Raw genomic sequence first — 27,648 nt, 5'->3', positions numbered from 1 at the left:
TTCTTCCATAAATCCATGATCAAATAATTGGGCTTCTTTCAGTCGCTTTGAATTTATTTCTCCGTTTCTTTTTGTTTTCCAATCGCCACACGCAGATGCCGTAAGCAGCAATAATAATACGTGCGAGCCACACGCAATCTCTCCACAGACTTCTTCTTGTAATCTCCGGTGTCCCTGCCACGGTGGAGCACAATCGACGTAATAAAATATTATCAAATAAAATTATTTTTTTAAAATAATAATAATAAAGAAACATATAAAAATTTTACGGAATCTGAACAGCGAAACGGCCTTGCTTAGCTACCCGTCGTCGAGCCTACGGTCTCGGTTCCGAACCGGGCCTGCTAGCCTTCTGTGTCTAAACGGCCACGTTTCTTTTCCCGCCGACCACCTCCAACACAAACCCGCCATATTCAGATAAGAAACCGGAGTCCAGTGGATTGTTACTATTCCATTCTCTTCTGAAAAATGGATCAATCCGGAGTTCCAGAGCCTGTCCTTAACCACCGTCTCCTCCTTGACGACGGAATCGTCACGCCAATGATTCTCACAGCCGACGGTTGGCTTCGGTGGTCGGAGAAAGGCCAACGATCTCTGGCCATTGAGAAAGAGGTAATGGGATTCTCCATGGATGGTCCAAAGATTAGGATCAAAGCTCTCGTTAAGGACCGTGGTGGATTGTGGTGCTTTGGAAGCAGCGGAGCTTTGGTGAGGAAGGAGTTTGTGTTTCAGCCCCGTGAATGCATCGATTTGCTTGGTAACACGATCGTCCAGAATTCTGTCTGGTTCTAATATTGACTTCGAGTAGTTTAGAAAATGCATTGAAAGGGGGAGAAGGATTTTGCTGTGATCTGATTTGTTTGTGCCTGCTGATTGCCATGATGATTTAATGTTTTCGTTTCTCTCCTAGATCTCTCAAGAGCCAAACGGAAACTCATTATCTAATACTTCGTTCTTTATGCTGTTCATTCGGCTTAATTTCGAGAACAAGAGAAATCTTCTTATTGCGATTCTTCTCATTGCAAATTCCCGTCGTCACATGTTAGTTACGGAATAGGATGAATAATGTCCGTCAGTTTTTCTGCTGATTAAGAGTTGGAGAACACTCCAGGATCATCGGCGTTTTTAGTGCTTCAAACTTGTTCTGCGTAGTGTTCCTTTCCATTGTTTTCTGGAATAATGGCAACTCTGTTTCAAACTTGGTCTTTTTTGTTTGCTTAGGTGCCTTTATCTTTCTTTTCCCCCTATTTCCACGTTCTTACAAGCATCACCTTGTTTAGTAGGTAATAAACGGATTGCTAGGGCGAGATGATTGGGTTGATGCAATAAAGATGCCTTTAGGAGTAGTGCCTGCAGGTATCGTATTCTTAGCTTGTTCGTCTTTTTTTAGTATTACAACAAGAATTTGAACTTACTACATCTGAAGGAGATGTTTAAATGATATGCAGACTGGAATTGTAATGACCATGGATCATATCTAGTGAAAGAACATTCGTGTCTGATGGCACTCGATTTCTCAGATTTCCCCCTTAACCAACGAAAAGACACTCCCATTCTATTACCATTTATTGGAGTTCCTTGTTTGGAACAACAAGAATTCTGATAGTATTTACTGGGGTTCATATATGCATTGGCACTGGAAATGGAATGGTGATATCACTTCTTCATTCAAATGGTGGCCTTTGTACCCCATGCGATGCTACTCTAGCCATCCTTCAAGGTTAGTATAGTTTTGTCAATCTCCAATGTTCATCTTATTTTCCCTTATGATCGAGCTATTTTGCAAACAAATTTTAATTTCTTGCAGGCCATAAATGTTCATTGGATGTTCCCACCGTTTTGCAAGGAGAGGCTAAACATTTTTCTGTGTTGATGCTTGCTTGGGGTATCTCTAACTTTATCTCTCTTTAGTGTTACTGCTGGGTAGTTGAGGTTTATTTGTCCTTTTGCCGATGCAACTATTTCTGCCGAGTCACCTGTTGTTTGCTTCTGCAGAGTTATCTAAGTTGAGTACTTAGGAATGCTACAAGTTACTACTATATTTTATATGCGTGTTCAGAGATGACATATAATGCCATTATTTTATATTAAAGATGACATATAACTGTCCTTGATTTTCAAACATTATTCATTTGGATTGGTTTGAAGTGCTTCTGTTACAGACCAAGGACGCAATACAAGCAAAGAGTCCCCTAACACACAGATCATACCAAAATTAAGGTTATCCGTGACCTGGTTTAGATGTTAAAAGTCCAAGTTCACAAAATCAAATCTTCTTCATTGGCATGCTTCTTGTTAGGAATCACGAATCTTTGCAATGGTATGATATTGTCCACCTTAAACACGAGCTCTCGTGGCTTTACTTTGAACTTTCTCGTAAGGCCTCATAATGGTCTAATCTTAATGGCTGTGCTTAAGCTTGCTGTCGAAACAACTCGCGTGCTGTCTGTGGCATAGGCTTCTTGATCCCATGGCCGCATGCTCTAAGTCTGTATTTAGTTCAAAGGCTTCTGTTTTTGTATCTTGAGAAGTATTCAAGGAGCCAAATTGGTAAGTGGAAGATTGTTTTCAGTCCTGTCTCTGCTGTACAATTGGTGTGAAACAAGTCGGTGAACCTGGTAGATTGTGTGTGTACAAAAATGATTTGAATCTTAATGTGTTGAAAGTAAAATCTTGATATGTTAGACAGGAAAAGAGAGGCCCGAAGAAAACACATGCTTTTGCAAGCTACCAACTACTTTTACTTCTAGGTGTACAAAAGGCACGCGGATAATTTATTCTCGTGCTAAATCCTTCCAACTTTGTACCAAAAAACATAATTTCTTGTGCATACTCTCCATTGTTTCCACCTCCGTACCTTTGATTCAAGTCGTTTTTACGAGCCATCTGATTAAAATTTTATTTGATGGCGTGTATGAGATATTTATTTATAGTGCTTTATTGGTAGTGAGTCCACTTTGACTAATTTATTAAATTTGAAGTAAATGAAAAGTTGCCAACCCAGCCAACGAATGCTAGCCACCTTCCAATAATTTTTTTCTATATACTATTTATCTTTACCTAAATCTTAAAGCCCAACAAATATATAATTAAAAAAAAAAGGTTGACTTCTCCCATTGAGAAGATAAATCATAATAATTGCAAAATGTTTATATGACATAATTATATTACTAGTTGGACTAATTGAAATATTCAAAGTGAATCGACCAACTAAATTATATTTAATGTCATTTTATAGGTTGGTTTAATTAAATATTAGACATAAAATTCAATAAACTTTTAATTTGTAACGATTGGGAAAGTGAAGATAATAATTTTATTTTATATTTTAAATAAGTTTTTTCATTTTTATTCCAACTCTGATGCTCATCTGTTGAAGTTTCTTTTTTATTTGGCTTTGTCTTCCAAGAACAAAAAAACAAAATAATTTGTTTTAGTTTTCATATTAATTAAAAAAAAAAAACATACACACCGAGACAAAGTTACATAAATATTTTAAAGTCGAAATAAAACAAAATCTATTTTTCATTTCGGACTCGTAATTTATTTTAGTTAGTAGTGAAAACTATTTAACTTTTAATATTCATTAATAAATAAATAAATAAATAAAACAAAAACAGAGTTTCATGAGAGAAAAATATTTCAAAATTTAAATAAAACAAAACCTGTTTTTTATTTATGACTGTTATAATGATACGACATAATTTGTTTTAGTTAGTAGCAAAAACGGTTTAACTTTTAATATTAACTTAAAAAATAAAATAAATAAAATAGAGACAAAGTTACATATGGGAAAATATTTCAAAATTTAATTAAAATAACACCCGTTTTTCATTTCTTACAGTTATAATGAGACCACAAAATTTGTTTTAGTTAGTAGTGAAAACTGTTTAACTTTTAATATTCATTGAAACAGATAAAATAAATAAGACAGAGGCAGAGTTAGAAAAATATTTCAAAATTTAAATAAAACAAAATATGTTTTTTATTTCTGACTGTTATAATGACACGATATAATTTGTTTTTCGTTAATAATAAAAACCGTTTAACTTTTAATATTAATTGAAAAAAAAAACAAATAAAACGGTCACAGAATTACATATGAGAAAATATTTTAAAGTTTGAATAAAATAAAACCTGTTTTTCATTTATAACCGTTATAGTGACGCCACATCATTTATTTTAATTATTAGGAAAACTGTTTCACTATTAATATTAACTGAAAAAAATAAAATAAATAAAAACAAAGGTCAAGTTATATGAGGAAAAATATTTCAAAATTTAAATAAAACAAAATCTACTTTTTCATTTTTTATTGTTATAATTACATGACATAATTTATATTAGTGAGCGGTAGAAAATGGTTTAACTTTTAATATTAATTAAAAAATAAAATAAATAAAACAACATGTAGAAAAATATTTCAAAGTTTTAATGAAAACATTTTTTTATTGTTACAATGACACGACATAATTTGTTTTAGTTAGTAGTAAAAATCGTTTAACTTTTAATATTTATTAAAAAAAATAAAACAAATATAGAGTTTCATAGAAAAAAAATACTTCAAAATTTGAATAAAACAAAACGACATAATTTGTTTTAATTAATAATGAAAACTGTTTAATTTTTAATATTAATTGAAAAAATAAAATAAATAAGAGAGAGAGAGAGATACGTGGAGAGAAAATATTTCAAAATTTGAATAAAACAAAGCCTAATTTTACATTTCTAACTATTAAAATGACACGACATTCTTCTCCAAATACCTTCAACTTTGTATGGGTGGGTCCACTTAATTTGTAATTTATCATTTGTTTTTTTTCTTCATAAAAGTATATAAGTATTACTCTAAGAAGTGCTCATTTTATTCGTGGGTACCCGCCCCTTGAACGTGAAGGAGATCATAAGTTTAAACGCACACGCACACATATATATTTCAGTTGAAAAATTAGAGAAAAAAAAAACATAATTAACTATTAAACAAACTCTTTTCAATGAGGAAAAATGTAATAATAATAGTTTATAAGTAACAATAAAATAAAATGAAATAAATGTCCCATTTAAGTAATATTGAAACATACCAATCAAAAGTAAAATAAAGATTTGTATACGTATGATATTAATATCAATTTATAAATTAAAACTGCATTTAATTCTAAAAAACCGTATTTAAAGTTTAAAAATATATAATTAAAAAACACAGCTTTATTACTATATTCAATTGTGGCTGCCACAAAAGGTTAAATTATTTAATATATCAATTTAAAAAGTTCGCTGACCTCTACCACAAGGGCACTTAAGTAAATAAAAAATAAAGATATTTTTTAAATTTCAAATTTTATAGATATTTTTTTAATATTATTTAAAGATTTTTATGCATATTTTTAAAGACATTTAAACTCTTAGAAGGTATTTATGAAATATTATTAAAATTATAATTCTTTCGTTTTTAAAAATTTAAGGATATTTTTTAGATAAATTATAAAGTTTAAGAGCGCTTTTGGTTAATTTAACCTATATATTACTATATATATCCTCATCGTCATTTTATTTTATCGTTGAAAATGATATAATATTTGTAAAATAATAAGAAGTACCAACCACTATTTGATTTAAAAAAAAAAATGCACACACTATTTGATTTGAGCTCAAAAAATAAAAAGAGATGATTAATTAAAGAAATATAAAATAAGTGAGCAATAAAAAAATAAAAAAGAAAAGAAAAGAGGGAAGGACGGCAAATAATAAGGACAGAACACGAGTCGACGTGATTTTGAAGCCTCGTGGATTGATTGTATAATACAGTGAAAATAAAGAGAGAAAATAATAATAATAATAATAATTTGGATGTTATTTTCTTATGTTAATTTTGGTTGGTTTAAATACGTCGTTGTCTTCTCTCCAAACCCTCTTCTGGTCTGATACACATCCTGGGTCGCTTCTCGTCCCATGATTATTGCAGATCAGGTCGCGGCAACCACCATTACTCCTCTTCTCGCTTTCTTCTTCTTCTTCCGTTTCTCTCCTTTCAGACCTCTCCTTCCTCTATCACTTCCCTTTCTAGGGTTTATGCCGTCCACCTTCATCTTCCTCTTCCTCTTCCTTCTGCAGGGCTCCGATGTCGTCTGCCGTTACCGCTGCTTCTTCTTCCTCCTCCTCTCTTTCTACCAAGCCTTGCTATAATTCCGACTGTAAAGAACTTAGACCTGACCGCTCCAGAAAGGGATGGCGTCTTCGCACCGGCGACTTTGCCGAGCTCTGCGATCGATGCGCGTAAGTTAATCTTTCTACTTTTATTGATTGTTTCTCTCTCTCTCTATCTCGCTCTCTCTCTCTCTCTTACTCGGCTTGTCCTGTTATAAGCTTGGAGGTTTATTTGGGCGTGTTTTTGCGTTCTTGGAGGTTTATTTGGGTGTGTTTTTGCGGTCTTGGAATTTTGTTTGCTTGTTTTAATGCAGGTAAGGAGAAGGGGCATGTCTTTTCCCCCCTTCACTTTAGTAGTCCAGGCGCCGTCTTTTTTTGTTGACACTGGTTTCAGTCGTGGCTTTATTTTTTTCCTATCTAGTTTCGAGTTTACCGTATTGAGGTTCTGGAATTGGTTTACGAAGCTCACTGAAGTACGGATGTAGTTTAAGTCCGGTGAAACTTTACTTTCCATTACAGAGAGTTTTCCGACGTGTGGGGTTGAGGAATAACTATCAGCAATTCTTGTTATGACATTCTCAAAGCGACTACCACCTTTCTCTTTGATTTGTTCTGAATCTTCTGGTCATTCTTAATAGTTTGTTTGGAAATTATTTCCTTCCAGGAACTTGGAGAGGCATTGGCGTATTAACATTTTTTTTCTATCTTTTTCTTTGTGCGCCGTGCTCATTCATCTTGCTTAAGACCTTCAACATGACAGGTTGCTTGGGTAGGCATATATATATGTTGTAATAAGAATGTTGAACAGTAAATTTAGCACATGGGATATTCATACTATACAATATGATGCGTGCATGTTGATGGATTTAGGACATTCTGATTAAGGGTGCAGAAAAGGTAGGAAGTAAACAGATATCGTACGATGGTTGGTTCTGATGAGATGATTATTTACCTTATAAGATTGTGTTGATTGAAATTCGCCTATGGCTATGAGTGGTTATGGTTTCTTGTAACACTGAATAAAATGCTCGAAGGGCTTCAAAACTTTTAAGAACTCCGTTCAAATTCATTTTTGTAGTTCTGCTTACGAAGAAGGAAGATTCTGCGAGACTTTTCACTTGAATGCTTCTGGCTGGAGGTGCTGTGAATCCTGTGGAAAGGTGAGCTGGAAAAGTTCATTGCTATCAATTTATATGCTCTATCTTGCAAGATATGGCCGTTCATCTGTTAAACTTTTCATTGGCTTCTTTTGCACATATTTACTAACAATAAATCTCTTTCTCCAGCGGGTTCATTGTGGGTGCATTGTTTCAGCTCATGCATTCACCTTACTGGATCCTGGGGGTATCGAGTGCATGACATGTGCACGGAAGAATGTCATCTTAGTAAGAATGCATCTGGCTATCTTCTCCATCGAGAGTTTTTATTGTTCATACATTTTCTGACATTTTGTTTCCTCGTAATTTATGAGTAAAACAATTGCATTAGTTTTTTTCTCCTTAAAATTTCTGTTCGACCTTTCTCCTTTACATGTGGCATCTTTTTAATAAAAGATTCTGTCTCAATGCTGATGCACCAATTGCATCTCTCTTGGGAAACATTGATGTCACAAGGAAACCTCTTGGCCAAAGTGGAAACTAGAAGGGCAGTCGTTCAATTTTTCCTTTGAGCCTGGCCATAATTGCAACATTGATCTCAATTAAAAATATATTTTTTAAAATCATGTGATATAAGTTGATAAAAATGCCATTTTCTTAGCGAACTCCTAGCCAATTCTGATGCCTTTTCACCATCCTTACTACAATTTTTTTGGGCGTACTTTCTAGCATTTATTTGTTAGGTTTTCGTTTTCTATCTTGGGTTCATTCTACAGCGTTTGGATACAGTTCATGCATGTGCAGCTTATGGAATTATAAGTTAACATAGTTTGGTTGGATTCCAACACATTCCATGTTTAACTCAACTTTCTCATTTTGGTTCAGCCGCTAAATCCAGTATGGCCACCGTCTTTGCTTTTCCACTCAGCTTTGCCTGACAGACTAAAAGACCTTTCTGTGAAAAATTGGAGCCAGTTAGCTGGATCAGGTCCTGTACCATGGCGCCAAGCTCCCAGTATGTTCAATTCTTCTCTCCCTTCTGGTGAATTGCATCATAGAGCACCTTATGAAGTTGACATATCAGCTGCCCTTAACAAACTTAATACTAGTGAAAGGTTGCCCATATCTTTAGAAAAAAGAAAAAATGAAGACTTTTCTGAAAGGTTCTCGAATGGGAGCCTGAGGCAATGTGGACAGGATTTATGTGAAAATGGGACTGCAGGTGTGGATCCTTTTTTTTTTTTCCCATCATTTAAGCTTTGAAGGTAAAACAATAAGTAAAATGCTGATAAATAGCCACCATTCATTTTGTTGAGAACAGTATTTAATAATTATGGAAAGTGTTGGTTGAACCTGACTATTGATATCGTGTAGGAGGCATTAACTGTGAGGATAAACCTAGCTCATGTTCTAGTATTCCACAGCAGTCTAGCTTTGTGAAGGAGGATACCTGTACTACACAATATGGTTTGAATGTACCTTATGCACCTCCAAATGAACCAAGTACACGTAGTAGGATGTCTGGAACTCATTTGAGACCAACTCCACCATCTCCTCTGCCAAAGCAGGTCCATACCAATTTACAAAATGGAGCTGACCCCTCTAGTGAAACACAGCTGCGCAACGGAAGGCCTAGAGGAGATTCACGTGGAAGGAATTATTTGCTTCCACGATACTGGCCTAGGTTTACTGACCAGGAGCTACAACAAATATCTGTCGAGTATCCTTCCATCGATACAATCTTGGGGATAGTCTTAAAATATGAAATAGAATTGTTCCTAGTTGTTGAAAGTTTGTAACTCTGATTACTTGGCTTCATACTCTTGTGCAGGATTTCAGTTAAATTCTAGCTGAAATATTTAAGACCATTCAAGTTCCTGTACATAGTTTTGTCAATTTTTTTTAGAAGCATTCAGCTAGTAGCCTTGACAATCTTCAAGCTCAAATTCTGTTATTACTCCATTGTTTGAAAAAATGTTGAGTGCTAGTGATGCTGGGCGGATTGGACGTTTAGTGCTTCCAAAAAAATGTGCTGAGGTGAGTATTTATTTTCTAGAGTCTATTTCTATTTCTATTTCTATCTATGAGTTCAATACGTATATGACAGTCTTGCAAGTTCAATATTTATACTTCAGTATTCTACAGGCAACTTCTTGGACTGAGAATTTTATTATAAGTGTTTGTTCTGTCATCAATCAGCTGGTTACAATATACTTTCAACTTGCAGGCCTATTTTCCATCAATTTCCCAGCCTGAGGGATTACCTCTAAAAGTACAGGATGCGAAAGGAAAGGAATGGATATTTCAGTTCCGTTTTTGGCCTAATAACAATAGCAGGATGTATGTTCTAGAGGGGGTTACTCCCTGCATACAGTCTATGCAATTGCAAGCAGGTGACATAGGTATGCATATGACCATAAGAAAAAAACACTCACTCTTCAGGAATTACACACCACAGTTTGTTAAAAATTAGGTTTGAGGTGGCATTTCCTTTGGGATTCTTTTTGATTGGAAGCGCTTTTCTATGTTTTTGAACACTAGCAATGCCATTAACTTGCCAGAGCCAGTTTGATTGTAATATTTTAAGTTTTGTATTTACTAAATTAAAGCTGTTTCCTTATAATTTTTATGTTAATTTTTTATTGAACTCACAACCAAACTTAAAATACTAAAACATATTTTTCAAAACTACCTCTTTTATATTTAAAACTTTGGGAAAGATTTTAAAAATAATTAATGAAGGCACGTTACAAAATATTTAAATTGTCAATACATAGATATTTTTAGGCTTGTAAACCTAAAAACAAAAAAATCTATTTAGTAATAGTGTTTAAAAACAGTTTTTATAATGGTTTTTCCTTTAATTATAAGTCCTTTATTAAGAACAATTGATTTTTTTTTTTCAGGCAGGTTTGTGATGATTTCAAATGTGCTTTTAAAGAGTCTCTATAGCATTTCTAAAAAATGTTTCTTCAAAAAAGTATTCTACAAATAAATTTCCATATAGCTCCAAAATGTTAATCAAACATCCCTTGAGTTATATTTTTTTTCTTTCGAAAGTTGAACCTTAATTTTTATCTGTATAATATATTGCATATGGTCTCACTCATGTTATGAACTGAAACTTCCTTCCATGTCATCAGTGACATTTAGTCGGCTAGAGCCAGAAGGGAAGTTGGTTATGGGTTTCAGAAAGGCCTCAACAGCAGCTGATCAGGTTTTCCGTTTTCAAGATAGCTTATGGCTTTTGTGTATGTTGAAAATCTTAAGTGAGATCCAGCATCTTAATAACAACAGAACATGGAAGTAAAATGCATTATTTTGTATTTATAATATTATATGGATTTGTTCTGCATGGAGATCTATTATTGTTCACTTCTTTAGGGTTAAATCCATTCTAAAAACATCTACGTTTCTATAAATTTGTAACTGAGACAGAAACCAGAGTGTTCTAATTGATTTTTTCAGCTATAGATTCTTGAAAACGCGGTGCTTACTGAAAAAAATTGAGTTGCAAGTGGTGTCATGATGGTTTAGGGGGACTGCTGATCTGTTGCAGAAAATAGTATATCAAGCATGATTAGCTGAATATTGAAAACCTAAGAGTAGGGATAAAATAATATGAATTAACGACATGAAAGCAGTCATCAAGGGAATGTAGTATTGAAATAGACCTAAGAATTTTTTAAGGGAAGTGTTTTCACCCTTTTAGCCCCCTTCTTCAAAGTTATATTGTGACTATACCCGCAATGTAGTTAATTTTAATTGGAGTGGTAAACTGTGAGCAGGAGTTGTATGGATGTTGTTTGTAACTTTCCATCAACTAAATGAAAAGTGTTTCCTGTTTCTAGGATAGATTCACAGCATTTTGAGACTACATGAACTATTATGAAAAGGAAATATCAAATTAAGTGGGTTTTCCTTGTGGTAGCAAATAAGTTGGTAACCGTGTAACTTCTAAGTTACACATACAAGTTTACATAATTTGATTTGAGATGTTGAAATATATTAAGTGCTTTAGGATTGGACCCTTGGCAAGATCTAGTTTGTATTGAACATAACTAATAGAAGAAGTAAATGTTAATTACTTTAGATAATTGAATGTGTTGTCCAACTAAATTGTTTTGATTTGTAATCTGCTAAGTGAGGATTTGAACGCCTGCTGCATAAAGTCACGTGTATCGCTTGCTGAATGTACTCATCATTGTGGGTCTTTTTTGATAAAAATTGAACTTTTTGAGTGGTCATATTTTCTAGATCATGTTTTAGTTTAAGCAGGAGTTTCCAACTTTTCTTTCCCATTAAAAACAGACCGATTTTATCTAAAAATTGCTTGTGTCTTAACTCTGTGTTTGCTTTGACAGGAAAATGAAACAAACAAGACCAAGAATGGAGCTCCTGCACATGGAGATGTCAGTAATATAAAAGTTAAAGTCAGTAAAATTTCATTTGCTGCCCTTCACTTTAAACAATAACTATGGGATCACCTTCCTTTTCATGAATGAACCAGGCTGAATTGGCAGATCCTAATTCATGGACAAAAGTTGACAAGTCTGGATACATAGCGAAAGAGGTCTTGGGAGTCAAACCTTCAATTTCTAGAAAGAGGAAAAACAGCACCTTAGGTTCAAAGAGTAAACGCCTTAGAATTGAAAATGAAGACATGATTGAGTTGAAGATAACTTGGGAAGAAGCTCAAGGATTGCTTCGGCCTCCTCCAAACCAATTACCGAATATTGTGGTCATTGAAGGTTTTGAATTTGAGGAATATGAGGTATAACTTTCCAGAGCCATCTACTTATGATCCATGTATTTATTTTAGCAATTCAATTCCCTTGCGAACTGAAACTTACTGAATCCTTCTCTAAACAAACTTTTGGTGCTCATGACTGAATGGAATATTTCGGCTATGATGATATGAATACCAGCAACTGATTGTAGAACCTTATAGTTTACAATCAGTTGCCTATTTGCAAACATTGGAGCTACCCTCATCTCTGGTCAGCTATGGAATGCTAGGAGCTTACATTCTGTCTGGTCAATCAATTGGTTGATGCCATAGCAACTTTGCCAACAATATTTGTTGAAACCTTGGCAGTGAGTCATTTTCCCAAATTTGGAATGTTCATTAGGGAGATGATGTGGCCTCTCCAAGCATGTGTGTATGGTGGGAGAGCCAGTAAATTTGGGTTATGGAGCTTTGAGGTTTTCAATTTTTTTGTTACTAAATTTGTTAAAATAATAAAATGAAGCAAAATTCATTGGATTAATGCTATTTTCATACGGGAAAACGAACTTCCATGTAGTTAGAAGCATGCTTTCCAATTGAAAATAATAGACAAATAGAGGAAGGATGGTGAAAAATACAATCAGAAATTTTGTTAGAATAGATAAGAACTGCCGAGTTTTCAGAAATGCTACTATCTGTAGCCTTCAATTGACCAACCACCTTTGGGTATTAGAAGGAACTAAAATGTGCAACTGATATTTAACCAACATAAATTACGTTATAATAGACATAGTAACGTATGCAGGAGGAGAATTGGACATGCCTACTGCATCAAAGGAGAATAGTTGTGAAAGCTAGGAGCTCTTGGTTATATTGTAATTATGATCTAGTCCATATGGTAACCAATTGGGATCCTTTTTGTCACCCCTTGGTTTTTAGGAGATATCTCATTTTCATTCTTTTGTATTTGGCTTCTTAGACATCTAAAGAAAGAAAAAAACAGCTGGATGCTTTTTCTCCCCCCTAACTGTTCTAAATGCAAGTTTGAAATGCCCTTCGCTGCTGTTGGATCCAGAAGTTGTATTAATCTATGTCATGAGTTATAATGTCCGTGTCAATCAAGTTGGAGATTGGCCTTTTTCTTTGATCAACTGTTTGCTTTTGATTTACCACGAATGGCTGCATCCTTTACTGCAGTGCTGCAGTTATTTTCTTTCTGATACGACGTTCAAGGTTCAACCTGCAAAGTGGAGTGCAAGTTAGCTTGCAGATTAGAATATGTTCAATAGCGTGTCTATATGATGTCTATTCTAAGCTGCGTGTATTTGGGGTGATGGTAACATCAATATTCTGGCTTGTGTTATTACAGGATGCACCCGTACTTGGGAAACCTACAATTATGCCTCCTGATAATACATGGTAAACCTCTCTTTTTAGGTTTGCTGATGACTTTTTTGTTCCATTTTGTGCCATTGTCATGGTGTGCATTTTTCCTTTGGAACCCCTCTGTACCTGCAAGCTTTCTCATGCAAATAATTTTCCTGTTACAGTGTTACAAATGTTGAATGCCTCTCTCTTCCTTGTTTTTTTATCTATCCATCTCTGGTGATTTGTTCATTTGTTGTGTTATGGCCTTTGCCTACTTGGGGCTGGACTAGCTGATTTCTTATTTTGTTATTGAGTTCTCTCTGTTTTCTGAATTGATTAAACCTTGTGTATGTGTGTGTGTGTGTGTTTTATGTTTCTTTTTTAATTTTACAAGGATGCATGTATCTCATAGCGTTTTCTTCTTCCTATGGTCCTGTCATCTTACTATACATAGCATTGACAAGCCTGTAAGTAAAATATATTATCCTTGCTCCTTGCAAATACTGTGGTTTATTTTCAGTGAAAGGATTCAATGGATTCAATGTGAAGACTGTTTGAAGTGGCGAAAATTGCCAGCCAGTGCTCTTCTACCCTCAAAATGGATTTGTTCTGACAACTCATGGGACCCTGAGAGGTAGAATGGCCACGTTATTATCTTTTGATTTGTCAAGTCTTTTGTCATAAGGAGATTTAAGATAGTGAGCACAAAGTAGCATTTTCTTTTCAACTCACTGCAGATGTGTAGCATTGATAGACGAGCTTTCTTTGTGTTAGTGCTTCTAACAAAGTTATTTAGTATGAATTCTGTGAATTTTACTAATATAATTCTCTCTGCACTAGATCTTTTTGCTCCGCAGCTCAAGAGTTGTCAACAGAGAAGCTGGAAGAACTACTGTCGCCCAGTAATTCAGGTGAGAATTGTTCAAAACAAAAACTATTACATTGTTTGACCGTATCTTCATGCATAAATGAATCCCAACTGATTCGATTAGATGGGTCTCTTCTTTTTGTCCATTTCTGTTATTAATATTTTTGCTTCATATCCAGTGTTCCTAATCTGTTGTTTGCTATTTATAGCTGCTGTTCAGAAAATGAAGGCTGCTAAACTAGAACCAGATAATGTTGAAGCTCTGGAGGGACTTGACACACTTGCAAATTTAGCCATCTTAGAAGAGGGCGAGGCAAGCCAGGCACCTGGCCAGGCCACTACAAAGCACCCTCGCCATAGACCTGGATGCTCATGCATAGTATGCATTCAGCCTCCAAGTGGAAAGGGACCAAAGCATAAGCAGACATGTACCTGTAATGTGTGTCTGACAGTAAAGCGCCGTTTTCGAACATTAATGCTTCGACGTGAAAAAAAGCAATCTGAAAAGGAAGCAGAAACTACGCGCCAAAGGCATCAATTTCAGGATGAAATGTTTCTTGATAGATCAATGGACGATGAATCTCTTACTTTCTGTAACACAGGTCCAAGCAAGTTGATTGTGGAAGGGAAAATAACTGATGGTTCTGATGAGGATCCTAACAGAAACAAGCCATCCACTTCTCCTTTTAAAGGCCAAATCGATTTGAATATGCAGCCTGAGCGAGAGGAAGAGCTGTCACCAGGTTCTGATTCTGGAAGCATGATGAAAGTGCTTCAAGATACTGGGGATAGATTCCTTGAACAGCAAAGGTCGAACTCTGGTGGTGCTGGTAGTTCATCAAGCGATCCATTAGAACCTGGAGGGGAACGTGAACACAGGGTTGAGAATAGTAGCAATGTCATTGATCTCGGTAGCAGCAATTTAGATGCCGATAAGGATCATCCTGGAACGCTGTCGTTCAATGCTTCGGCATCCATGTCAGCCACAGGTTGAATCAAAACATTCTACTTACATCCATCCGGGTCCTTCATATATATTCTTCACATACACTGCATTGGTGGGTCAGTTTTTGTTGTACATTCATCCACGCTGATCTCAACCATTTGCAAATCTGTACATAAAGAGCGCTAGGAAGTGTTAACCAGGATTGAGAAACCTTTAGGTTCAGAAACATCCCCATTCTATCGTATTAGATGATAGCAGAATGCTGAGAAGGGAACTGAACTGAACTGATGAAGTCGCCCTCTACCATATCAACAATCTGACATTAGGAAACATAGAATGAAATACTTCATGCAGAATTATTAACAGCTGAATTTGATTCAGTACAGTGAAATGGAGACTGGTTTCCAAGTTTGGCTCTGATTCTATACGTTGATAATCCCCAATGTGTTTCTTCTCTTATCGTTCTGTTTTTTTTTTTTTTCCTTTCTGTTTTCTTTTATGTAAATCGTTAGAGATAGCAATTACTCCTAAAATTTTGGGAATGCTAAGTCGTTTTTTTCCCCCCAGAAATTTGTATTGGATAAATCCGTTGAATCTAGATTTATAATGTTTAAATGTTCAATGTTTTTAAACTTTCAATTTTATACTTAACAGGTTGATATCTATTTTCTAAATTAATAGAATTGTTATTGAAAATTTGAAATCTATCAAATATAAATTAAAAAAAAGTTAGATTTATTAGATATACATATACAAATTACAGAAAATTATTAAATGGGTTTATTAGTGCAAATTGAAGAAAGTTTCTTTTTCCTCCAAATTTCGTCCTTTTAATAAGTTCTCTCTTAGTTTATCACCAACAACCCTAGCGGTCAATTAATTTTCCTTAAAAATTATCTTTAAAAAAAAAACCCTAAAAAATGAGGTTAGATGGAATTTGTGTAATTTAATTTGGAGTTTGGGCCGGGCATAATTAATTTCAATCTCCTTTGAGACATGAAGCCCACCCAATTAGCCGCCGCGCTTGGTATTAGGTGTCCCCCGCCGCGCGAACCGAATTTAATGTGACGCAGAGAGTGTTACTGGGCGCTGCGATGGTGAAGAACGAAGCGGAGGAAGGGGGGGCGCTCACACAGCCTCATGCTCGACACATAAAGAAGAAAGCTCTAAAGAACAAAGCTCTTTCTGTTTCTTTCAATGAGAAAGACTTGAGGTTTTCCTTCAAACTCAGCACGAACTTGATTGATTGGGAATTTTATATGATATCGATTTCTATCTGTTTTCTTGTTGGGTTCTTTCATTTTTTTTTTTTGAATTTTTCTTAGGGACTATGTAACTGGATTTCACAAGAGGAAGAAGAAAAGGAGAAAGGAAGCGGAAAAGCAACAAGAGGAAGCTAAGCGGCGGAAGCGCATCGAAGAACGCAAAAAGGTTTGACATACGTTTCTATTTCTGAAAGGGAACTGCTGTAAACAGATAACTATTTTGTCTTTAGGATGATGACATTTTACAGTTTACAGGGAAAGAAATAGCTACAATGATAGTTCCGGAATTGAAATTTTTCTGTGAACAATACTACTTTTCTAGCTCAATGAACTTAGGATAGCGCATGAACAAATCTTTTCTGGTACATTGTTGATTTCCCAACAGAACTGCAAAAGCATTGGGATTCTCAGTGGCTAGAACGAGAACCAAACACAACACACCATTAGTCTCACGAAAGGTTAAATACTTCCTTCGGACTCCGGAGATGAGGCTGGTTGTGAGCTAAAGATCCCAATGTTGTTTTTCCACCTTGGATTTGTCCCAAGGTTATATGAATTTATTTCAATCCTTAGTTTCATAGGTCGAAATGGGTATTTAGGAGACTTGCACTTCTCTCTCTTTCACTGAGCTACGGGCAATGATTTTTGAACTTAGTTGTACGTTCATCAGGATAGAAAAGTTAGAAGGCATGGTTATGAATTTTTTATAAATTATAATTTGAACTTTCTTGGAGAACAATAAAAGAATGTATAAGTGCTTTCAATGCTACAAGAAAGAGTTCTAATACAAAAAAAATGGGACCTAGCTACACTGAGTCTTGAAGCGTTGAACCTAATAAGAATAGCCTCCCATAACTCTCTCAAATCTCTATAACACCTCTAAAAAGTCTACCATTCCTCTCAAGCCATATCCCTCAAAGAATGGCAACAAGACAAGTCTACCCAAGAATTTTGCTCTTCTGAAGTGAGGAAACAACAAAACCTCCCACATCAAACCTGCTATGAAAATCTTGGGATTGGGATTTGATCTAATAACCTTGTTGAAGAACAAGACCTTTAGATCTAAAGTATCCCCGAAACTCCAAAAACGATAAGGAATCAATCCAAGGGAAAGTTTTGGAATGAATTACCTTAGATGATCAATATTAAGAGTAAAGAAAACTCGTGATTTGAATCACTCTACAAGATAGCATCATGAAGTTTATGTGGCATGATTTCACTTTATTTTGTATCAAACCCTACACTCCCTGCATGTTTCTTCTATTAGGCTTGCACGCAAGGATGTACAGTTTATCTTTAGAAGTAGGACTATCAGATCATTCCCTCTGACAAAAATTTCAATAGCTTTAAGATTTTGACCATTCTACTGCCGCAACTAATACAGCTGGTGGTAAGGGAGGGTTAGGAAGGTGATTTAAGTCAGTTGTGAGAAATTGCCTCTAGCTTTGTTTTGTTGATTTTAATTGTGAACCTCCCTATAATGATCGTTCAACTAAAATGCTACTAATTAGTCGTCATTTATGCATTGTATTTTATGAATATTTTTATTGCATAAGTTGTGTAAAATATTATTGACAAGAGGAAACAAGAAAGAGAACAGCCTTTGGTGCATGTGTCCTTTTCTTCTATATCATCTGGGTTACATTTTCTGAAAGTCATAAATTATCTTGCAGAGAAAAATAGAAAAAGATCTGGTGCTACATGGCGGTGTTCTACCAGCTGACCGGCCAGTTGATGAGCAGAACGATGATCTCAAGGACGGGGATGAGGATGAGGAAGAGAAGCCATTGGCACCAATTTCTGGTATTTTTCTAGCAATTGCACATTAAGCTATCAAAAGCATGTGATAATCCGTTTGCACCAGTTTGCTTAGAACACAGTTGTGTTCAATTAATCAAAATGGCAGATAATAGTTACAAGTTCTTCCCTAATACAAGGGGCCGAAGAAGTGTCGATCTTAAAAAATCAGATCAGATATTATTCTTTTCACAGGGAAGCTAAAAGTCGGGTTATATATGAAAAATAACTTGGAAGTTGATAACATTGATAATGATATGCATTCATTGAGAAACTCTGAATCTTGGAAGAGGCTTCCAATAATCAAACACTGGAAGTGTCATCTATGTTATAGAGATACATGTCGTATTATTTTGATCCAAACGTGCTTTTGGTCCTTTCTGTAGAGACAACAATGTATGACAGTGGAAACATCAAAGTCACTGTGACAACAAGTGAGGTACGTCGTGACGAAGAAATTGATCCCATTGACAAGCCACAGGCATCAACATCCCAACTTCTTGCAAAGGATAAGAAGCACAGCCTGCCAATTACCAAAAAGAAGCCATTCAAGAAAGTTGCAAGAAAGAAGTCAAGGTCAAAGTCCCGTAGTAAAACAGACAAAAAGAAAGGAAGGAAAAAGAAATAGGTAATACTAAAAGCTTTTTGCTCACTCTTTTCTAAATCTGCAATGTAATGACTTATATGTTATCTCTTGAGAATAGGGTGTGATCTTGAGAATGGGCTGGTAGGGGGTTTGAGGGTTTTGTATTACTTTGTAAAAGGTTGGCCATTTTGCAAACTGAAAGTGCAATTTTCTTTTTTATGAGAAGCTGAAATGATTCTCTCATTATTCCAAGAAGACAAACATTAGATTGCAACTCATCTAAGAATCGAAAAATTCTCTCATTACATCATTGAATCTTATCAATGAGATATGAGCAAGAGAAAACCTTGAGTTGTTGGACCTTCCAACTGTCCAGACGGAGATCTTGGCATAGATACAAACGTAAGGTCATCTGCTTGCACAACCATCATACAGGAACCAAAAGAGCCTACAGAAGTAGAAGCAATTTCATTTCATAACAAAACTCTGTCCATTCTGTTCACAACCAAATAGGTCCACTAACTAATTAATCCCAGGATTTCTGTCAATCTTTTACTTTCCATTTCCACAATTAGTATGCAGAGAAAAAAAAATTGCTAACTAATTAATCCCAGGATTTCTGTCAATCTTTTACTTTCTATTTCCACGATTAGTATGCAGATAAGATGTAAGATGTTTTTGTGTCTCTTTGTTTAATTTCTATTTAAAAGATATAAATCCGTGAACTTCTCCGGACAATTTTCAACTTTGAACCGAGGAGACAGCTTCAGAGGATTCCTACATGGGGTTTAAAAGCAAATAGAATAAAATAAAAACCACACTTTCTTCAACAGTATACATTGGTAGACATCATGCCTTTGGAAACCGCAGCAGGTCATCGTAATGAAAAACAGATACATATTTCACAATTAACAGTCCGGACAACCGTACGACAATCTAATCGCCATGAGAATGACAAATGAATCTCAATAAACAAGAGACGAAGTGTACATACAATAGGCTGAATAGCAGAATAAATACCTCATAGTACGACACCAAATGAAGAACACTGGAAGACGAGCAGCTTGACACGAGGATTGAAAGGGGAAAAGGGACAACAAGATCTTCACGAAGTATTGTCCTTCAGATTGTACTTAAGGGCATAAGAAAAGCTTCTTTGAAACTGTGGAAGTTATTTCATCGGTTGGTTATCAATTTGATATAAGATGTACATATGAGTAAACGGATAATTTCAAACAAGAAAATCCACTTCAATGCAAATTCATTTATTCCGATGAATATTACATGAATATCGATGTGAAAAAATGGATATTACATGAATATCGATGTGAAAAAATGATCACAAGTAGTTTATTGCGAGTAGATATGCGGAGAAAAATTGATCACACTTCAATGCATGCCTTGACTCCCAGTTTCCATCAAAACCATATATTCACAATTTTCATTTTTTCTAAACGTATCATTTCATTGCAAACTCATGCCGCCACAATCTATCATTGGACAGAAATCGGGTTGTCTAAGAAACATATCTCTTTACTACATATGCATGCCTGTCGGCATAATCTATTGCCACACTCGCACCAAAAGGATGCAATATTTTCTCGTTCATTTGCAGGTTCTACATCCATATACCTGGCTTAAAACAACAAAGGGCACAGAAAATCTTGGATAAAAACTTGCAAGAAACAGGGAAGAATGTAATAAATATTTTACCCCATTCTCTTGCAGCGGATACACCAAGAAGATGCTTAGAATTCCTTTCCTTCCTGCTGGGGACCTGGCATGCCAAAAGTAAGAGAAACAAGCATCACCTAGAGTCCTCTTCCAGATTCGGCAGAAAATTCTCCATCAGAAGCAATCTTTCTAGTCCACTCCTCTGTCTCGCTATCGTTTCCTATTTCTTCCCATGTACAGGGTTGCAATCGAGTGGCCAATTCCGAATAAGTTAATCGGAGGATGCGTGAAGTGGGAAATGGCCACCAGATTGCACCACACCTTCCTATAAGCTTGTTTGTTAAAATATAGCAGTGCTATTATTGAAGGTGAGGGTTAATGCAAATGTATTACAAAATAAAAATTATAGTGGAACAACTTTAGTTGTAAGATCCAAAAGAAAATGTGGTTGATAGAGTTTAATGATCAAAGACATATTCCAGCCAACGGAAAATAAACCTCTCAAATCTATATCAGTTCACAATGCTTCAATGTTGAAAATGGATATCATCACATTCTAAGAAATCATAACCGGATCCATCCGGATCATAATCCACTACTCAAAGTTATTTTGTGGTTCCAACTTGTCATATTATGAATGGTCAAGTATGCAAGACTACTCACAGACCAATTGAATGGAAGAGAGGGAATGCCTAGAGTCCATCTGCTGAAACTCCATACCAAGTGTCCTTAATAAAAATTCACAATCTTTGAATCCCAACCAAATCTCTTACTCTGTCAACATCTTCCCTGCGGAAAATGGTAGAAGATCAATTTGCGAAGGAAAAAAAAAAAGTTTATTGAAACTTTCAAAAGATGTAATATTCTATTATGCTTACAAAACATCTTGGGAGGTATAACTATAGAAAGTAAAAATATTAGATAGTTTACATCAAGATATAACTTAGTAAATAATATTGTCGAAGAGTTTTGTACAAGTCTGTGTTTTTTCCGCGAATATTATTTTATTTCTTTCTTTTCATGAGTCTAAAAGACAGAGCTTTGACATTCTTGAAGGGATGTAGGTTAAAGTCATGTCCAATAGATCCTTTACCTTCCTAGGAAATGTGGGATGTCATCCGAAAATATTAAAAATTCTGAGCATATGTGCATTGCATAAATAAGTGGGTGTATTGCATAAATAAGTGGATTTGTGATTTGCTTTCTTTCTTGCATAATGGACATCATTTTGGAAATAAGGTTACGCAGGACATTCTTTTTTTTTATATTTTCACTTGTATTGATGGCTTTATGCGCTATTTTCCAAAGGAAAAACTTCATCTTTTTAGGGTGATTTCCTTTCCATATTGTCTTTGCTAGCGTGCTATTTATTACTTCTACTTTTTTTCCTTATGTCCATCATAAAAAATTTTGTAGAGAAGATCTCGTTAGTGCTAGGAAGCCATGTCAATGAACAACTGGGGCAAGGTTGAGGCTTACTTTAGCCCATTCTATAGCTTCGTTTTCTTTTAGGTTCCTACCAAGTTTCAGGTCCCAAAATTTGTTGACAACCTTCCACGTTTCTTTGATGGTGGCTCTTTTGTTATGAGAGTGACTACACAAAAGTGGATATCGCATGGCTAGCGTGATGTTTTCAATCCATGGATCAGCCTAGGATGATGTGCTTCCCCATCACCCACCCTAGGGTGAATTCGGTTAGTGATGAGGTTTGATGTTTCTTTATGTACTTCCATGGTCCCAGGGTGGATTCGGTTAGTGATGAGGTTTGATGTTTCTTTATGTACTTCCATGGTCCCTTTTGCAGAGGATGGAGGGGGTCGATTTTTGCATGACGTAGTTGTATATATATATATATATATATATATATATATATATTTTATAAGAGCAATTTGATTGATGAGTGAAATTTACAAGAGGGATGTATAATCCTTGGTGTTTACAAAAGACCTTCCAAATTTGCAATGAGGGAGGTATAACTATAGGAAGTAAAAATATTAGACAGTTTACACCAAGATATAGCTTGGTAAACAACATTGTCGAAAAGTTGTGTGTAGGTCTATGTCTTTTCTGCAAATATTCTCTGATTTCTTTCTTTCCATAGATTCCAAAAGAAAACCATGATGAGGTTTTTCCATAATAGGGCTTTTGCATTCTTGAAAGGGTGATACGTTAAGGCCATATTCAAAAAATCCTTTACCTCCCTAGTAAATGTGAGATGTCATCCAAACATATTGAGAATCGTTGTCCAGAAATTCTAAGCGTATGTGCATTGCATAAACAAGTGACTTTGTGATTCGTTTTCTTCCTAGCATAATGGACACCAATTTGGAGAGAGAGTGATATAAGACATTCTTTTTTGAAGATTTTCACTCATGCTAATGGCTGCTATTTCCCAAAGGAAGAACTTCACCTTTTTAGGTTGATGTCCTTTCCATATTGTCTTTGCTAGCGTGGGATTTATTGCTTCTACTTTTTCCCCCATGTCCATCATCAAGGATTTTGTAGAAAAGACCCCATCGGCGCTGGGGAGACAAGTTAGTGAGTCTTCTTTGTTTGACAATACCATAGGGGCAAGGTCAAGGCTTAATTCGGCCCACTCCGTTGCTTCATTATCCTTTAAATTCCTACAAAAATCCTTTAAATTCCTACCAAACTTCAGGTCCCGAAATGATGTAGTTGTATATTTAGTTTTTATAAGTTTTCTCCCTTAAAGGCATTTCTTTGTGATGATATCTCCATATCCATTTGTGAGGAGCTTTTTTCTTCTCCTTTATCAAAAATAGACCAAGTCTGCCGTTTTCTGCTGGAAAGTTTATGATATTTCATCGATCAAGGTGTGGGTAATCTTTCCACAAATAGTTTCTGAACAATCTTTCTAAATCTGTAGACACTTTTTGTGGCATTTCGAATAGAGACATGTAGTGAGTGGGAAGGTTGGACAGTGTAGCTTGTATTAGGGTAGTTTATGATATTTCATCTAACAAGGTGTGGGTTATCTTTCCACAAATAGTTTCTGAACAATCTCTCTAAATCCGTAGCCACTTTTTGTGACATTTCGAGTAGAGACATGTAGTAAGTGGGGAGGTTGGATAGTGTAGCTTGTATTAGGGTGACTCTTCCTTATTTTGAAGTATAACATGATGAACATGTTGATAACCTTTTCATTTTTTCAATAATAGTCTTCTACGGGAAAAAGAATTTGTGGTTTCCTTCTAAGGGTAACTTAGGTACATATTTGGTCATTCGCTCTCTTTACAACTGTATTTGCTGGCAAATTCAAAATCTTTGTGCTAATGTTTATACCCATAATCTTTATTTTTTTAAGATCGATATTTTGTTCAGAGAATCTTTCAAAGGTTTTTATCGTCTTGATCATGTTGTTTATGAAAGAGACATCTGACATATTAGAAAAGAGGATTGCATCGTCCGCAAACTGAAGATGGTTGATGCTTACGCTTTCGTTGCCAATCTAAAAGCTCTTTGTTTGTCCTTCATATTCAACTTTAGTGAATGGGCGACTGAGGCAATCCATTACCATTATGAAAAGAAAAGGGATGGTGGATCCCCTTGTTGAAGACTCCATGAGGCATACATCTTCCTTCTCGGTCTTCCATTTATGATGGTGGAGAAATTTGTGGATGAGATGCATCCTTCTATCCACATCCGCCATTTTGAGCGAAAGCCTTTTGCTACAAGAATATTTTCAAGGAAAGTCCAATTGATTTAATTGATGGCCTTTTCCAAGACAAGTTTGACAACTACACCTTTTTGTTTCTTTCTTTCCCAGTGGCACCAATTGCCACGAGGGATGCATCGAGGATCTGCCATCCCTCTACAAAAGCTGTTTGAAGACATTTTGATAGCACCCTTGCTATGATTTTGTATAGTCCAGCCGTAAGACTTATGGGGTGAAAGTCTGCAACAGTACAAGTATTTTCTTTGAGATCAAATATATGTACGTTCACTTAGGTTTCCATTGATGACTCCATTTAAATATATATATATAGGAATACTCTGATGATATTGGCTCTCAGAATGTTCCAACATTTTTTAAAAAATCTATGAGGTAAAAAACCATCCGGTCTTTGAGTTTTGTCGGAGCTTAGGAGCTGTATCGCCTTCCCCCTCTTTTTCGGTGAAAGCAACCTAGAGGGAGTTGATCAATAGAACTCCAATCAAGATCACGGGGGAATTCGAAGATGGTATCATCCTTTGTAGATGGTATCATCCTTTGTACATAAGAACGTGTAAAAACACAAATTTTAAGACAATTTCATCTTTGTTTACTAGACATTTGACTTGTGTCAATAAAATTTCCAAAATAGTACTTTCGTTTCTTTGTAGCCATGATAGGACGGAAAAATTTAAAGTTTATTAGCGGTGGTCCCACGAGAATGAATGGGGGAGATATTACAAATACTTCTACAATTAGCAATCATTAAATAAATGCACAACGTTACAGGGAAACTCACTAGAGATTAGAGAGAGCTAACTAAGAGAATAAAACTTAGATGCACATAGTTTTTCATCCTGGGACTGGTGGGGGGAGGTTTAGAAAGAATAAAGTGCTATGAAAGGGAGAGGAGATATAACAGGGACAGCTCAATGCAACTTAGCACTTTAGGCCAAAATTCTTACTTGCCTTTTTAATATATAGTTTTAAGACCTTTAAAAGCTTATGCCAAATTGAAGAAAGGACATTTGAAGAATAAATTTTCCATGGCCTCTCCATTATATTTAAGTAAACACCAGTTGGGGTTCATTTGACGACCTTGGAATTAAAGCTACCCACTTCCAAAGTTTCACAATCATTTAGATACTCGTCCAAACAAACATCAAGGGAAACACTGGCAATCCCACACTCAACCACCTTAGCATACTAGCCAAGGCACAGCTCAAGTAATCTGGGGAAGGTAACTCAAAATACTAAGGACCTTGTATTCGATCCTTCCAAAATCTTAGGTAATATTGCCCATCACAAACCTAGATCTAAGGACCTTTTAGCCTACTCATCAAGGACCCAAATGTTGCTAATGAGATCTGCCTTCTGCGCATAACCATTACAAAAAATGTCCTCGGTTTTCTTTAAGTTTCACCGCTGGTTCTATATCTCTGCCATTTCTTGGCCAGTAATCTAGGGTTCCATGCTAGATCCAAGTATGCTGATATCAACTATCAAACAAGCCTTGTAACAATCTTTATAGGAAATTCCAAGTAATATGTAACACTCTTTATTATATCAAATAAATCTTCAACATCATGCAACGAAACTGTCCCATCGTCAAGTGCAACTGCTATCACCTACCATCAGGACTCCAATATAACGATTTCATAGACCTTCCTACATAGAATTTATGCAATCACTCATAGCCATGGATGTCGGTGCACAACAACATAGAACATCAAAACCCAATAACCGAGTGCTAAACATAACGTCCTAAAGAGGAAGAGTCAATATTGTTCTCCTGTTGTATGTATTACGTTTTGGTGAACCAAAATTGTTCAAAAACATCAATAGTTCAAGAATCACTAAGCTATCATTAAATAACTTCAAAATTGCCTTTTGAATGAGGAAATACTGCCCTTCGTTAGGATTCAGTTTTAACAATTAACAATTAACAATCTTATATTAATCTATTTAACCTATGCATTACGTTATAACAAAAAATTTCTGGCTTCAACATTATATTAGATGCAATTCATCAGGCCAAACAACTATGATAAAGCAGCGAGAAACTCAAAACTGGAAGAAAGCCGGTTAGATTAACTTTCGTTCAAAAAGTTTAGGAAATCAAAAAATTAGGCTGAGGAAATCAAGGAGACATATAACTCACCAGGTGATATAGTCCGCAACCTCCGCCGCGGTGGAGCAAAACTCCCAAGTCTTCTGTGACAATGGCTAGCAAATCCTTTCCGGTTTCCACTCGGCAATTTCAACCTTCCATTAGCAAATCATGAAATATTCCGAGCAGAAATCAACTTTCTCTTTTTTTTTAGTTCAACGAAAACAACTCACTCATGGATCACCACAAACAAATACTAGAAGCATCGTTCCCCCAAAAAATAAAGAAATGAACGCGCAACTAAGGCGGCGGATGCTTGTCGAATGTTGAAAAGAGAAAAATAAACCTGAGAGGCAATATGCTTGTCGAATTGGAGCTGAAATGGAAAGACACGGTCGGCCTCGTCGGCTTCCATAGCTTGATCTGAAATGGAAAAGCCTTCAGAAGCTGAAGTAATATTGGTGAAGAGCGAGAGAGAGAGAGAGAGAGAGAGAGAGAGAGAGGCCGAGAAGGAGAAGCCTCAGAGGACGAAAGCGGCAGTACTGAGTTGAGTTCACAGTCCGGCCAACAGAAATGAAGCGACAGATTCACGAAGCTTTCTAAAAATGAAAATGTAAATTAAAAAAGAAGTTACGCCGTTGCCGGGGATCGAACCCGGGTCACCCGCGTGACAGGCGGGAATACTTACCACTATACTACAACGACTTGTCGATCTCCGTTTTCTATTTTATACAATTACTACTTACAACTTCAAGTGTATCATTAAGTAAGAGCTGTTTGAAGCATGATTTACATCTAATTAGAACCCTTCAATTCCATGATCTTATTAATTAATGGTTGACCAGACACCACAAGCACATACAAGTAACGGAAAAATAAGAACACAATCAAACCAAGTTAATGAGCAATCATGTTTTAAACTGGGTGTTTTTTATGGAATCAGCAGTATCTTTCCTATATGCTTGCTACTCTCCAACTGCTGGTGGGCTTCTGCTGCTCCTCCCAATGGAAGATACTTCAAAATCACCGACAAATGTTTGTCCTATTATGTCCACTGTTCTTGTGTAGTGTTAGGAGAAACGTTTCTGGCTGCTACTGTGACCGTGACCGTGACCGTGAGAGAAGATGGAGGTGACAGTGTGCACAATCCCCACCATGATTCCCATCTTCACTTGCCCTCGCTTTGGGATCGGACGGCCACCAATCCTCCTGCATATTCTCTCACCGTCGATGTTGTTCATCGTCTTGGCTTTTGAAGAAGTAATAGAAACTTGTTTGTTTGAAGTTTTGGATGCTCTCTCAAGGCTTCGTTGAGGTGGATTTCTATAGGCAGCCAATTCAAAGTTGAGAATCTCGGGCAGCTGGCTTTTTCATTTTTTATATTTTGTGAA

General features: G+C 35.8%; 3 protein-coding genes, 1 long non-coding RNA gene and 1 other non-coding gene across 10 annotated transcripts; 3 read left to right on the top strand and 2 right to left on the bottom strand.

The window, feature by feature from the left end:
- Positions 1-336: 336 nt before the first annotated feature.
- On the top strand, positions 337-1,280 carry LOC111433817 (sphingosine kinase 1-like). The gene is made up of 2 exons (XM_023071044.1): positions 337-757; positions 1,222-1,280. Exons 1-2 carry the CDS (start codon positions 469-471, stop codon positions 1,278-1,280), a joined length of 348 nt encoding a protein of 115 aa, XP_022926812.1. The 5' UTR covers positions 337-468.
- A 4,601-nt stretch (positions 1,281-5,881) lies between these two features.
- LOC111433632 (B3 domain-containing protein Os07g0563300-like) lies at positions 5,882-15,611 on the top strand. Of its 3 annotated transcripts, none has more exons than XM_023070731.1 (14): positions 5,882-6,273; positions 7,223-7,304; positions 7,431-7,529; positions 8,127-8,463; positions 8,616-8,961; positions 9,182-9,278; positions 9,469-9,643; positions 10,385-10,458; positions 11,606-11,653; positions 11,752-12,015; positions 13,340-13,389; positions 13,859-13,972; positions 14,179-14,249; positions 14,416-15,611. In XM_023070731.1, exons 1-14 carry the CDS (start codon positions 6,119-6,121, stop codon positions 15,198-15,200), a joined length of 2,697 nt encoding a protein of 898 aa, XP_022926499.1. In that variant the 5' UTR covers positions 5,882-6,118; the 3' UTR covers positions 15,201-15,611. The 3 variants fall into 3 exon arrangements, with proteins under 3 accessions (XP_022926499.1, XP_022926498.1, XP_022926500.1); XM_023070730.1 differs by having other exon boundaries at positions 11,606-11,674; XM_023070732.1 differs by having other exon boundaries at positions 5,883-6,273; positions 8,127-8,256; positions 11,606-11,674.
- A 537-nt stretch (positions 15,612-16,148) lies between these two features.
- LOC111433808 (ribosomal RNA-processing protein 17) lies at positions 16,149-19,046 on the top strand. Its single transcript, XM_023071031.1, has 4 exons — positions 16,149-16,365; positions 16,478-16,583; positions 18,091-18,220; positions 18,601-19,046. Exons 1-4 carry the CDS (start codon positions 16,247-16,249, stop codon positions 18,840-18,842), a joined length of 597 nt encoding a protein of 198 aa, XP_022926799.1. The 5' UTR covers positions 16,149-16,246; the 3' UTR covers positions 18,843-19,046.
- On the bottom strand, positions 18,375-26,843 carry LOC111433809. Of its 4 annotated transcripts, XR_002708865.1 has the most exons (7): positions 26,604-26,843; positions 26,309-26,412; positions 21,138-21,263; positions 20,514-20,577; positions 19,821-19,962; positions 19,147-19,248; positions 18,375-18,737 (listed from the first exon to the last, which is right to left on the bottom strand). It is a non-coding gene; the product is annotated as an uncharacterized LOC111433809 (long non-coding RNA). The 4 variants fall into 4 exon arrangements; XR_002708862.1 differs by lacking the exons at positions 20,514-20,577; positions 21,138-21,263 and adding an exon at positions 26,095-26,097 and having other exon boundaries at positions 26,305-26,412; XR_002708863.1 differs by lacking the exons at positions 20,514-20,577; positions 21,138-21,263 and adding an exon at positions 26,095-26,097 and having other exon boundaries at positions 19,147-19,212; positions 26,305-26,412.
- A 47-nt stretch (positions 26,844-26,890) lies between these two features.
- On the bottom strand, positions 26,891-26,962 carry TRNAD-GUC. The gene has a single exon. It is a non-coding gene; the product is annotated as a tRNA-Asp (tRNA).
- Positions 26,963-27,648: the final 686 nt, after the last annotated feature.

The sequence above is a fragment of the Cucurbita moschata genome, unplaced genomic scaffold (genome assembly GCF_002738365.1).
Source record: "Cucurbita moschata cultivar Rifu unplaced genomic scaffold, Cmos_1.0 Cmo_Scf00043, whole genome shotgun sequence".
In the NCBI taxonomy this organism is placed as follows: domain Eukaryota; kingdom Viridiplantae; phylum Streptophyta; class Magnoliopsida; order Cucurbitales; family Cucurbitaceae; genus Cucurbita; species Cucurbita moschata.
Note: the sequence above shows the minus strand (reverse complement) of the source record. Positions and strands in the feature narration are given on the sequence as shown.

Bases quoted from the DNA above. Each gene is read 5' to 3' on its own strand.
- LOC111433817 (XM_023071044.1), top strand. From the start codon at position 469: ATGGATCAATCCGGAGTTCCAGAGCCTGTCCTTAACCACCGTCTCCTC. The intron at 758-1,221 runs GTAACACGATCG...TTGTTTGCTTAG, and splicing joins TGAATGCATCGATTTGCTTG to GTGCCTTTATCTTTCTTTTC.
- LOC111433632 (XM_023070730.1), top strand. From the start codon at position 6,119: ATGTCGTCTGCCGTTACCGCTGCTTCTTCTTCCTCCTCCTCTCTTTCT. The intron at 7,305-7,430 runs GTGAGCTGGAAA...CTCTTTCTCCAG, and splicing joins GCTGTGAATCCTGTGGAAAG to CGGGTTCATTGTGGGTGCAT. The intron at 9,644-10,384 runs GTATGCATATGA...CCATGTCATCAG, and splicing joins ATTGCAAGCAGGTGACATAG to TGACATTTAGTCGGCTAGAG.
- LOC111433808 (XM_023071031.1), top strand. From the start codon at position 16,247: ATGGTGAAGAACGAAGCGGAGGAAGGGGGGGCGCTCACACAGCCTCAT. The intron at 16,366-16,477 runs GTTTTCCTTCAA...AATTTTTCTTAG, and splicing joins TTCAATGAGAAAGACTTGAG to GGACTATGTAACTGGATTTC. The intron at 16,584-18,090 runs GTTTGACATACG...ATTATCTTGCAG, and splicing joins GCATCGAAGAACGCAAAAAG to AGAAAAATAGAAAAAGATCT.